Source organism: Puntigrus tetrazona, chromosome 8 (assembly GCF_018831695.1).
Source record: "Puntigrus tetrazona isolate hp1 chromosome 8, ASM1883169v1, whole genome shotgun sequence".
NCBI lineage: Eukaryota > Metazoa > Chordata > Actinopteri > Cypriniformes > Cyprinidae > Puntigrus > Puntigrus tetrazona.
This window is the reverse complement of record NC_056706.1, coordinates 12,324,744-12,337,321: the sequence shown is the minus strand read 5'-3', so window position 1 is coordinate 12,337,321 and position 12,578 is coordinate 12,324,744. Positions and strand designations below refer to the sequence as shown.

At 37.8% G+C, this 12,578-nt stretch overlaps 3 protein-coding genes across 3 annotated transcripts; 1 reads left to right on the top strand and 2 right to left on the bottom strand.

Moving 5' to 3' along the window:
- Positions 1-192: 192 nt before the first annotated feature.
- On the bottom strand, positions 193-2,475 carry dnase1l1l (deoxyribonuclease I-like 1-like). The gene is made up of 9 exons (XM_043246547.1): positions 2,327-2,475; positions 1,900-2,052; positions 1,714-1,802; positions 1,551-1,637; positions 1,351-1,457; positions 1,161-1,273; positions 927-1,084; positions 493-589; positions 193-401 (listed from the first exon to the last, which is right to left on the bottom strand). The coding sequence occupies exons 2-9, from the start codon at positions 2,038-2,040 to the stop codon at positions 321-323; spliced, it is 873 nt and encodes a 290-aa protein (XP_043102482.1). The 5' UTR covers positions 2,041-2,052; positions 2,327-2,475; the 3' UTR covers positions 193-320.
- Positions 2,476-2,713: 238 nt separating this feature from the next.
- LOC122350181 (TRAF3-interacting JNK-activating modulator) lies at positions 2,714-8,778 on the bottom strand. The gene is made up of 15 exons (XM_043246468.1): positions 8,583-8,778; positions 8,113-8,190; positions 7,370-7,843; positions 6,777-6,891; positions 6,504-6,573; positions 6,372-6,399; positions 6,246-6,275; positions 6,052-6,147; positions 5,360-5,431; positions 5,038-5,178; positions 4,767-4,904; positions 4,449-4,584; positions 4,207-4,346; positions 3,477-3,596; positions 2,714-3,258 (listed from the first exon to the last, which is right to left on the bottom strand). The coding sequence occupies exons 3-15, from the start codon at positions 7,739-7,741 to the stop codon at positions 3,058-3,060; spliced, it is 1,659 nt and encodes a 552-aa protein (XP_043102403.1). The 5' UTR covers positions 7,742-7,843; positions 8,113-8,190; positions 8,583-8,778; the 3' UTR covers positions 2,714-3,057.
- A 565-nt stretch (positions 8,779-9,343) lies between these two features.
- Positions 9,344-12,537, top strand: atp5pb (ATP synthase peripheral stalk-membrane subunit b). The gene is made up of 7 exons (XM_043246557.1): positions 9,344-9,479; positions 10,234-10,270; positions 10,385-10,530; positions 10,841-11,004; positions 11,116-11,241; positions 11,388-11,567; positions 12,331-12,537. The coding sequence occupies exons 1-7, from the start codon at positions 9,452-9,454 to the stop codon at positions 12,400-12,402; spliced, it is 753 nt and encodes a 250-aa protein (XP_043102492.1). The 5' UTR covers positions 9,344-9,451; the 3' UTR covers positions 12,403-12,537.
- The last annotated feature ends 41 nt before the right edge of the window (positions 12,538-12,578 follow it).

The following is a 12,578-nucleotide window of genomic DNA, read 5'->3' as shown; positions in this document are numbered from 1 at the left end:
TCATTTTTGTGGCTTTTTGTCCAAAATGTTTATATATCGTATATATTGTATATATGGTGAGACATTATGTTTATTATTTAATCTCAACCATTAGCAACTTCACTACAGGACACTATAGCAACTATAACAAAAAAATGCTTAAATAGTGTAGTAATAAACAACTTGTTTTTCATAAAAAAGCATAATACAATATAAGATGAAAGCTTTTATTTTCCATTATCTGTTCACATGTTCTTTTTGTGCTATCAGTGCAATATCATGCAAATAATGATATACTATTAGTATTGATACTTTTAGTTCATATTTTGATTTTGATCATTTCATAGTTCATGGCGCATGAGGTAGCGATGGTTTGCTTTTAAATCCACCTCTACAGGATAGTGGTCACTGACTTCCAAAGCCTGGGTGCAAAAAAAGAAAGACATTTCAAGCATTTTGTAATACATCGTATACAGTTTTATGAATTAATATTTGCTTTGCAATACTGTTTACCTCTTCCTCAGATAGACTGAATTCTTCTTTGAAGTTGAATGGTTGAGCAGATTCCGGAACTATTCCAGAAATTAGTTCTTTGCCGTGAATAATAATCCTAAAAAGGGTTTTCACAAAGATTTTAACATTAGATTAAAATAGCCATTGTAAAATTTGAGTTTAGACTGGGAATGCTATAGTGTTGCAGGAATGAGTCCTAAAACCTGTGGATAGTGGTGGTGGTACTTTTTACTTCTGGTGAATGTATTTAGGCCTTAAATTTCTTCTGTGATCAAAACATGCTTCAAGTCATAGAGCTTGTTTTGTGAAATAACCCCAAAGTCAATACAAAACTCCTAGGAAACTGGTGTAATGGTAACCTATGGGTCTTCAGAATGATGCCATTCTTGAAGCTCTCTGTTGGTTGCCATGTTGGTTTGCTAAGAAAGACAGACCTGTCATAAGCGCAGCGTGTTTTTTCACGCACTGTAGTGTCTTGTTCATCTCTAATCAGCCAGTGAAACTTTGGGTCGCTCCTGAGTCGCACATTTTTCAGTCCTTTATTGGTAACATAGCTGCAAGCTGCATTTAAGTCCCCCAGAAACATCACATTCTAGTTTAGAAAGGTAAAAAATAATTAGATGTAATCTAGGAATGAACATTAAATCTATCTAATGAGTTTGGTGTACCTCTGTTTCCCATTTCCTCTTGACTGTTTGAAAGACATCATAAAGTGCCTCCATTTCTTTCATTGCAGTCTTAGGACAGGTATGCTGACCAATAAGGACAAAGTTCTTCATCACTGTGAACAGACAGTACAATCAGTCAGATTCAGTATTAATCTGAGAGGAATTTTAGATCCTGGTTCTAGAAACATACATGTTGTTGGAGAGCGGACCCATATGATGAACGGCTCTCTGGAGAATACTGTGCTCTCGTTGAACTCTGGGTGCTGATATTGTTCCTTCACCTGTAGCATGTCTTTTCTGTGAACACAAAAGACTGGAAGCGTTTATCATCAGCCGTGCATGTGTTCGCAAAATCAGGTGTGCTCACAAACGGGCATTTTAAAAGTTTACCTGTAAATGTACACGTACTGCTCTTTATATGTTTTCTTCCCCATTCTTTTACTCTCTAAATGTGTGTAAATGTGAGATTTGTCAAACCTGGAGGAAGGAATATGAAAACATTATTATACATCGATTCCGAGTCGCGTGTTTCAGTAAAATGCTGTGAATATACCTGTTCAGGTTCGTCAACAGCGCAGATACAGCTTTACCTCTTGAATCTCGAACCTCCTGAATCAAACTCAAGTCACAGCGAGAAATGATCTAGAAGTTCAAAAAAATTCTCCAACATTATTCTCCCTTTGTTTCATTGCATTCTTAGGGCAATCAGTTAGTCTATATTCTCAATTAGTCTATATACCTTTATCAAAATCTCCATGACTCTCTTATTGCTGGCCTTTGCTTCCCCATAGCTCTGGATGTTGAAGGCACAGATCTTCAGAGAATTTACAGAAGTCCAAAAACATAATCCAACCACGCATACCAGAAGAGACGACCTCATTTATCAGGACACCTAGAAATACACAAATACATGAATCTAACAAAACACCACTAATTTGTCTTTTTGGATAGTGTAGTAGTATAGCATATCATTGAATAAACCTCAATAATGTAAATAAACCTAACTGTACAGTCCGTGACTTTAGCTAGCTTATGTTACTACAGTACATACTGCATGCGTCACACTGTGGTATTATACTTCCAGTTTTACATCATGTTAAAGCAGTAATTTATCACAAGGTTCCTCTATAACTCTTTAACTCCAGAAAGCATATGAAATGACTTACCCTGTATGACGACTGTCAAGCTATTATCACTCTTTTGGGCTGCAGTGAATGTTTTAATGGGCTCTGGGTATCTTTACACAGGAAGCCATGGTGAGAAGCAGTGTTGGGCAAGGGGAGGGGCAGTGTGTGAATGTGTTGAAACAAGCTGTGTCAGATCTCCATTAATGTGTGGGTCACTCTGGAAGGCTAAAGAGAGTGACCTGTCATGACAATGTGCTTTTTCAGCCATTCAACATGACAGAATTGTCCTTTTATTTTCAGTGCGTGCTAACTGAAAGAAGTTTGTTACCCTATCTGGACATGATCTTCTCAAATCGTTGCAATATAGATACAATTCAGAATACAAATGTTACATGTTTAACACCAAAGTCAAAACGCAAGTCTTAGTTGTACACAGTAAATTTATTTCAGGCTTCTAAAACAATTTGTTAAAAGTACCGTTTTGAATTCTAATAATCAGTTATAAACTGTACAATACAACACAGATTCAGGTATTAACACTAGAAATTCACTCTAATGTCTTTGTTTTGTAACATGATACTAATATTTACAAAGGCAGTTTGGTTACTAATACAAAGAACCATGAAAATTCTTAGCAAAACAATAAAGACATTACATGTGGCTAACTTTAAAAAACAGGTATGTACAAAATCGATTAGAAATTTAAAAAGGAAATAAATACAAGCCCAACAAAATCTCTAGAAGACACTTGGTTTTGCAATTTGCTCTAATCACACAGGTCTGAAGCAGCCTCCGTGCTGCGCTGAAGCTTTCTGGATGAGGTAGTCCTCCACACGCTGCTCCAGGTCAGAGTAAAACGTGCGGAGCTGCTCTCTGGCGGGTGGATGATAAAACCACAGGGCTGCCACCGCCACCACCATCAGGAGCAGTAAGAAGAGAAATAGACAGATCCAGGAGCCACAACTTCGAATCTGTTCAGTGACATGACAGAGACAGGGAAAATGATTCATGCTGTAAATGTAAACCCAACGAAAGTATAAAGAATCTTGATCTTAATTTTGAAAACAGCTGAAAGCAGCTGTCCGAATATGTGGCATTCGAAAATATATTCATCGGAGAAAGTAAAAATTGTAATTGACTAGAAAACCAGGCTGAAACTAAATTTTTTTTAGTCACACATGGATCTCACCCTGCTGTTGTTCTGGCGTCTCATCAGTCTGTTCAGTTCTTCTCTGCACTGGGTCAGACGGGACTGATAGCTGTAACACTCTCTCTCCAGGATCTCAAGATCAGTCTGCAGCTCTATGCACTGCCACAACCAAGACAACACACAGTTGTTACAACTGAATAATCAACTTTGTGAAATCAATTTTACTGCTACCTTACAGCTTAATATATATATATATATATATATATATATATATATATATATATATATATATATATAGAAAGAGAGAGAGCTGACAAAGAAATAATATGTCATCATGCGTCCCTGTGTTCATTAAATGAATCATTAATGTTGAAAGGCAGCATTATATTAAATATGTGTATTATTGAAACTATAGGCTCAAAATATTTTTGTTGATATGTTATGAGTTAGTTGCATAGAAAATAATAATATAATACATATTATATAGAAATTTTGAATTTGCATTTTGAATTAATACTTCTAGGAATTAAATATGGCAAAGGGAATATGAACACACCCTCTATATTCAGAATATAGATAAGAACAAACCTGGAAAGTTTTCTCAATGCAAAAATGCATTTGATATGAAAAGATGAAAATAAAACGCAATCAAATAAAGACGTATGTGTGCATTTCATTCCATAAGCAATATATATCCCAAAACTGACCAGTGGTTTTTGCTTGACTTGCTTTATTTTGAATTTCAGTCATCTCGCTGACAGACCTTTACCTTTTTTTCTTTAATTCTGAGTCTATGTTCAGTCTCTTTCAGATGACTGGCTTTGCTGTTATCTGACCACAGGACCTCCTCAAATCCTGAAGCATCTTCATGTATTTCTGTGCTACTGTTCCACCACTCATGGTTGTGTTCTGTGTATGTGTGTAAAATAAATAGACACAGATAAAGAAAGATATCAAACTGGAAAGAAATATCTGAACGAATGCGAAGTGAACGTTATATTTTCCCTTCACCTGTGAGTTCCTGTAGATGTTCTTTCAGGTTGATGTTCTCGTCCTCCAGCTTTGAGATGAAGGAATGAAGCTCTGTTCTCTCCTGCTGCAGAGATTCATTATGTGTCCTCAGCATCTCCTCCTGTTCCTCAGAACGCTGCACAGTTACACAACATATATAAATGACATGCTTTCCCCCCTGTACGTTTCAGTGCATTTATGATGGGGTGGACAGAAAGTAGGGTTCTGTGGTTTGTCAGCTTTTGCAAAAAATGTGATGTGTTACTCAAGTGCTTTGATTCTCTCATGATGGTTTCTGTTACAGTGGCTTTGGTGTACCTCCAAGTGACCCTGCAGCTGTAGCATCTGATCGGTGCACTCATCCTGCCTCTTTTTCAGCTGATTCGAACCCTCTTTCTGCTCCTCATACAACCTCTGCCACTGCTCAGACTCTGCCTGTGCTGTCTGCAGCACCCCCTGGTGGAAGGGAAGAGTGGGAATGGAAATTGGATTCTTGGAACACAGCTAGGAGTTTGCAAAGGTAAATATGGTGGTATGTTGATGACTTGCATTACATTTTGTTTTAAAGACTTTGCATTTGGAGACTTACCTGGAGATACTCCATCTTACTCTGAGCCTCCGCTTTCTCATTCTCCACCCTCTGAATAGTCTTTATAGCCTTCTGTTCATACTCCTCTCTCTGTTTTTCCATCTTTATCATCACTTTTTTGACCCCATCTTGAGGAAACTTCTGAAATAGACAAATTGCAGTATTTATCTTTCTGTGTCAAAAAGTTTCTTGCAAAGTCTTTCACCTATACTTATTGGCCAAGTTAAACCGATACACTATTTTCCAAAATAAAAACAAAAATATGCAACAAACCACAGCTTGGGTTGGGGTTGTTGCACACATGCAGCGTTGCAAGTCTTACCTTAAAGCAAACCTGCAGCTGCGCCTCCAGAGCTTTGATCTTGCTCTTCAGCAAGTCCTCGTCGCTGCGTGTCTGTGGGAGGAAAAGGAAATGTGTGTGTCAGTGAGAGAGATAGAGTGAACCACTGAAGCAAGAGTTTTCAGTTTCTGCACATACACTGCATCCTGTCTTATAACAGCCTCCTTAGCATTTTGTTAAAAGCAAACAACCTTTACAATTAATAATTCTAGATTGGTTGCAACACTATGTTGGCCCATGAGAAAAATAAAGAATGAGATCAAAATTTATTAATGAGGAGGGGTGAGTTTAAAACAAACCCATCTCTGATGCCTACGCTGCTCTCCGTTTTATGTGTGTGAGCTAAATTTTCAGGGGTTTTTTTTTTTTAACGAGCCATATAAAGCTGGATGCTGTTAACCACAAGACCATCCCCCCGCCTCTATATTACTGCTGTGACCGAACCAGGAACTATACTATGCAGAGTAACAGCAAAGCTAACGTATCAGTAATGATGTCCATGAAATTCAGAGTGCCTTTGAATATGGTTTGTCTCATTTTGCTTAAATAGCAGTTTTTGAGCCGTATGAACTCCACAAAAACCAACAGTCACGTTCTTCTGCAGGAGTTCACATGGTCAGTGTGCCTCGAACTGATGCTGCGGGGCTTCAGCGTGAAGAGGTTTACTAATGTACCTTCCATAGGAGCTCTGTAGAGTGCAGTAATGTGGTGGCGCTCTTCTGGAGGTTCGAGAGCTTCTTTTTAAGAACCTCTTCTCTGTGTAAGGCCTCCTGCATAGAGATGCCACATTTCACGTTAGTAACATATTTAAAAGGCGGTCAAGAATAGATTTTTAAAATATGTTTATATGTTTTTAAATATGCCGTACTTCTAAATAGTCAGCCAACTGGTGTACATCCTAAAAACAAAGGAAGAGGAAAATTACTTTATTGATAAATAAAACAACATAACCATATTTATCTATTTGTTATTAAACAAGCATCAAATTCCTCACTGCTTCTTTGACGGTAACAAATCCAGACCTAATGAAAGAAAGTTCATAATGACGAATTAATATTTATAACGCAAGTGCATTATAATGATTTTTTTTTCCTTTAGAATAAACAGTAACTGTAATGTGACTCACTCAGTCTGAATGCTGGCGGTTTGCAGTGTCTTCTGAGTGTTTGAGAGCTGACTGATTTCTTTAAGTAAAACTGCGAATTATAAACAAAATATTTTTAGATATAATAAGAATATAATATTTCGTAATGTATCATTTTGTCACATCCTAACACACATATTAAAAATATATAATTTTTTAACACTGGTATGTTTTGAAATTGTAATCCCACTATTACTTATTGCATGTCTCTAATTATTTTAAAGTGATGTTAGCCATGACTCGGTGGAGACTAACCTCGTTCCTTTTTCATTTTTCCATGAAGCCGAACAGAATTCAGGACTGGTAACGGTACCTCCCATTCATCTGATTTCAGGTCGTGTTCATTATTCATTGGAGATGTGGAGCCTGTCTTTGGGATTTGGACATTTGATTTCAGTCTTAATGTAGATTTGATTTCAGTGTTAATGTAAATTCTTAAATGTAAGAAATTAAAGCAGCAGTCCGCAATATTTGGGTTAAAATCAACAAAAATTTTTTTCCTCGGCTGGTCAGAACAAAACGTGTCAGACTTGTTACTTACTTTTTCAGACGACAATAAACGGTAAACATTCTTATTTGGGTCATATATTCCGAGACGTAGAATCTGTGATTGCTAAGTACAGGATACACACTTCTGCGGTGACTGAGTGCCACACATGAACCTGAAAACAGCAGATTCATCCGCGCCAGAGCACAACCCCACGCTTTGAATATAATTCCTCAAGGAACTGCAATTCCAGTGACAGAGAGGCAAAACGTGCGGACTGCAGCTTTAATTTAAATATTTAAGATAGAATTTTGGTGATCCATGAGTCACAGGCCAAAGACCTAGTTCATAATATCTTTACCTGCTTTGTAAAGTTAGTGCCTTCTCTTGGGAGCTTTACATTTTGAGTTGTTATCAAGGGCCGTCTGATTGACGTTAAGGTTTGCGTCATGTTCTCTGGTGTATGCAGGGTTTCCCTCGAGTATCTGTGCCTTGGCACTGCAGATAACAGTGCGTATGTGCCATGGTCCACTGGTCTTCTTCTGAAGAACTCAAACTGTCTTTTGCGATGCAGTTCATTTTTAATCCACCTCGTGTCCAGATCCCTCGTGGGACTGCGGCATGATGTTGTGTTATTCCGATGGCTGATTTCTCTGTGCTTCATGGCACGCTGCTCCACTTTATACTCGTAATTTGCAGCCGGTGACCTTCTTTTGTTGTGAGCACCCTCCATTCTGTCTAACTCTAAATGAGTTGAACACTTGGGATGGGATATTTCAAGACACTGGAATGTCACCTCACAATGTAAATGTACGGTTCCTGAAGAGGCAATATCCTGTAATTGAAAAACAACATACTGTATATCCATCCTTTAATTGTACCATATCATTAGATCTCAAAAATAGATCGTCCAGTGTAAGCTAAATGACAGAAAATGAGGATAATCAAAAGCAACTGCTGTAATAAAACAAGCCAAAACTAAAAAAGCAACAGATATGCTGTAGCAGGTCACACGTATGGTGTGTTCTCATTGTTTTCAGAGCTAATATAAAATCATGTCTATAGAAGCTACATATAAAATATGAAATGCTTATTTAAACATACTGTAAGATGATGTGTGTCCAGTCATTCACGTCTGTTGTCATATTGTTTCAAAACAGGCATGAACTAGGCTACATGCAGCTGAAACACAAAAAGATGAATTGTCAATGATTCTTTAAAATGCAAACGGTGTTCATATATATGCAGATATCTGCTTAATAATGACCAATGAAAAATGAAAAAAGACACAGTATACAACACTCTCATATATATTGATCTGCAACTTTTTAGGCACTACATTTACTCAAAATCTACATTTCTAATAAGCTGTTCAATATTTGCAAAAAGTACCAATTAACCTTTTCTGAAAGCACCATTTAAATACGTTTACTTAAAGTTGGAACCAGATATCAAGTTGCAACTGAATAAGCAGCCTGCATTCAAACAGTTACACCAACATACAAGCCAAATACAAGATTAACTACAATACGTTTTAGCATATTTGTCTCTTTACATCCTTTTAATGTAAGTACCTGTTCTGAGGTGAGTCCCTGAAGTCAAAGTAATTGTAAAAGCCGAGTCATAGCACGTTAAAGCCTACATAGCACTTGAAAACTAGCTCATTCAAGGGCGGTCTATTTCGTTTTTCGTTGGCCTTGCTTGCTTAACAGGAAGTTAGATGAACCCGACAAATTGTATGAGTTCCTCTATCTTAACAGCCATGCGTATTGAAACTGGTGGCACAAACGGATGGGCCCTAAGATTAGAACTAGAGGGGTGGTTATATCGGCTGCTTAAATGGGAGGTACTGGAGAGAAAGAGCAATACAACCGCAGAGGCAATAGTCTGTGTTACATTACAACAGATTTTAAAGTGCAAGCAAAAACATTTAAGTGAACTCAAGTTGATAAAAAATTAATTTGAGCTGAAGAAAGTTTAAGTTGGTGTAGAAACAGACTAAAATGTAAAAAAATTGGCTAAAATGAAAAACAAAACAAAACACTGTTCTATGTTCAATGTACAGAACCTATTATATATTTAAATAGCGGGCAAATTCCCATTAAATATAAAAAGAATTCCAACCGACCACATTTATTTATATAAAGACCTATTTAAATGCTTATTGGTATTAATTATCATTAGTAATATTTTCAAATAGTTGAATGTTAGCAACAACTTGCAAATGTCAACGTCTTCTTTTACTGTGTTTTTATGGTGAACTGGCGCCACATGCTGGCTGCTTCTCAGAGTGCAGAGTTTCCCGGATGTGACAGATCGCTGTTTTTTTTTAACATCTCGCGATAATCTGAAGCGAGAGTTTCTCATCCTTGGTCTAGAAGGGCACAGAGAGCCCGGTACAAAGACGTTTTGGCCAGGGATCCTGACATTGACCCGTTAAAACATGTTGTCAAGACTGGTGCTCGTTTCAGGTGGGTGATGTACTTAATGAAGGGTACTCTGTTCGTTCTCGTTGACTTGTGTGGATTAAATAGTCGTTTATATGAGGGAACGTGAAGGTGAAGGGTGAAATTAGGCCGCACGGCGTGAATGGCCACACATAAACCTGCAGAGAAACGTGTTTATCTGTTCTAATGAATGCATTTTTTAATTTTAAAGATGTTGAAAATGCAGCGAAGTCCAGCTCTTATGCTCAAACAGTGATTGCTGTATGAGAACAACGGTAGAGTTGTGCTTTCAGTGTGTCCTTGTATTGAGTTGTTTAGCTGTTAGCTCAAAGCTAATGCCACATTCGAGCTTTAACACATCATATTAGCTGCGTATAATTTGCATTTAATGTATAATAACACCTATTGAATGTTAATTTAGGGGTACGAGTAAATATATTATTTATACATTATCTCCGATATTTAGCTAACTTGGTAAGATTCAGTTTCTGTCATCTATGCAACGACGTTTATTTTATTATATCTGTTCTAAGAACCAAAATCATTATACGTGTAGAAAAAAAAAAATTCCAGTCTGTATATTTATGAATTAATGACATGTAGACAACAGGATTTAGACGTGAAAGGTGCAAAAGATACATTCTTTAAACAAAATTTTGATTATTTACATGAAATCACAGCTGCATTTAATAAAACATAATTACAAGCAGTAATGAAATGTGTCAGTCTAAGTGGCTGACATTTAGTTGATTTTCTGTCCTTTTATCATTTCTTGTAGGTCATACCCTGAAAAACAGCGGGTCCTTTGGTGCTTGGTAAGTAAAATCTTGAATTCTACTGGTCAGTTCTGTGTATGTCAGTCTGAAGAGAACTGAAAAACAAATCAGAGTCAATGACATCCATAACCCTCTGCTTCTTCCGCTCCTCAGTCTGGTTCAGGCCTCCCGTTCCTTTCACCAGTCCTCCCAGAGTCTTGCACCAGTTCCCCCTCTGCCCGAGAAGGGTGGAAAGGTCAGGCATGGCATCTTTCCGGAGGAGCTTTTCACACTGTTGTACCCCAAGACCGGTGTGACAGGTAGGATCATCAGCTTTATTGCCACCCATCTTAGCATTTCCCTTTTATTTCCTGTTTGTCTTTTTACAAATTCACCTTGGCTAGAATGTGCCATAATGATCTATCATGTTCCAAAATTAACATTCACTCGTTTTGCTAATTGCATACTAGATATGTAGTGTAGTCCTACCATTTGACACCTCTATTTGATGAGTAGATTTCTTATAACATTTTTCACTAATAATCGCTTCATCCAGAAGAGCGGTGTAAAGATTATTTTCTGTTAACAGTGAGCACTAATACACAGGTTTATGTTCTTTTCTGTTTGCAGGGCCTTATATGCTGGGCACTGGGCTCCTCCTGTACATGCTGTCTAAGGAAATCTATATAATCAATCATGAGACCGTTGCCGCTGCATCAATCGGTGCAGTCATCATTTACGGCATCAAGAAGTTTGGGCCCAGTGTGGCCTCCTTCGCTGACAAATTAAATGAGGTGCAGAAAGTGTTCTGTGTTCAACAGAAGTGAACGTCGTGAACGATTACCCAAAGACTGTAACTAAGGGGTCAGTTTGACTAATATTTGTTTTTCTCTCTTCCTCTGCAGGATAAAGTGGCAAAGGCTCAGGAAGTGAAGGATCAGGCCATGTCTAGCCTAACTCAAGGCATTGAGGATGAGAAGAAAGAGCAGTGGAGAGTGGAAGGAAGACACCTGCTCTTCGATGCCAAGAGGGTGAGGAGACCCAAAGACTGATCCAGACCATCTCTTTACCATCCAAAAATGATGAAAACTCCTAAATATTAAATTATTTATAAATAACATTTAGAGTGGCAGGGTCACTCTAGGTTTGTGATGCTCCTCTTTCCGTCTTACATTAGAACAATGTGGCTATGCTGCTGGAGACCAATTACAGGGAGCGGCTGCACATGGTGACCAATGAGGTGAAGAAGAGGCTAGACTACCAGGTGGAGCTTCAGAACCTGCACCGCCGCATGGAGCAGGAGCACATGGTGAACTGGGTGGAGCAGAGCGTCGTCAACAGCATCACCCCACAGCAGGTGAAGGGAATATGCTTCATTGTAGGAGGCATTGTTTGAAACTAAAGGTCTCCTTTTCGTCCTAACAGTGACAGACCCATTATTGGAAAGAATTGTTTCTGATTAAACACGTGTGTCAAATATAAATGCTACTTTATTCCAGAATCTGTATACAGGAGGTAGTCAGCTAGCTTGGCCTCTAGATGGAGACTTCTTACTTAACAATCTCTTAGAAGTTACAGTAACAGTGTAATTGCTACAATATATGGACAGGATCTTTTGAGGGATAAGTGTTTTTTCTTGATGTCTTAACATGTAACTGTTATTAATTTGGTTAATAATTTAGGTTACACTTTTAAGATGACTTTAAAGTTTAGTTATACATTTAAGTACTAATTAATTGTGTATTTACTATATGGCTAAAGTTAGGATTAGGGGTTTGTCTTTAGGTTACTTGCATATTATCATAATAGTAAGTATACGTAACAAGGATCCTCTTAAAATGAAGTGTTGCCCTTTATTTTAAGGTGGCTTAGTATTCAGCATTATGCTGGAACAGAGTAACATGTTACAGGGTTTGGTGTAGGGTTAGTTGATTGTAATCGTGCATGCTTTTCTGTTATTATGGTAGTGAGGACATGTGATATGCTTAACAATGGCACTGTAATACTGGATTACCCAAATTTCGACCTTTACTCGTGCACTTGTACTACCTACAAAATAACTGTTCTGATACTGATAAGACAAGCATCCTTCAATCTTACATTTTGTCCGTGTCTTTCAGGAGAAGGAAAGCATCGCCAAGTGCATTGCAGATCTGAAGACCCTGTCCAAGACCACCCGGGCTACAGTATAGGTCTCTGTCAATGTCTGCACTAAAGCCTCCAGTTTTCATTCTAAATGAGCCCTTTCCTTGTGAACATGCCAGTCTGGCCGTGTCTTCAAACGTGTACATACCCGTATTAAATAAAAGATTTGGTTATTCACTAAATTCTTCTTCTGTCTTGTAATTCTGACATTTAACAGTGTAAA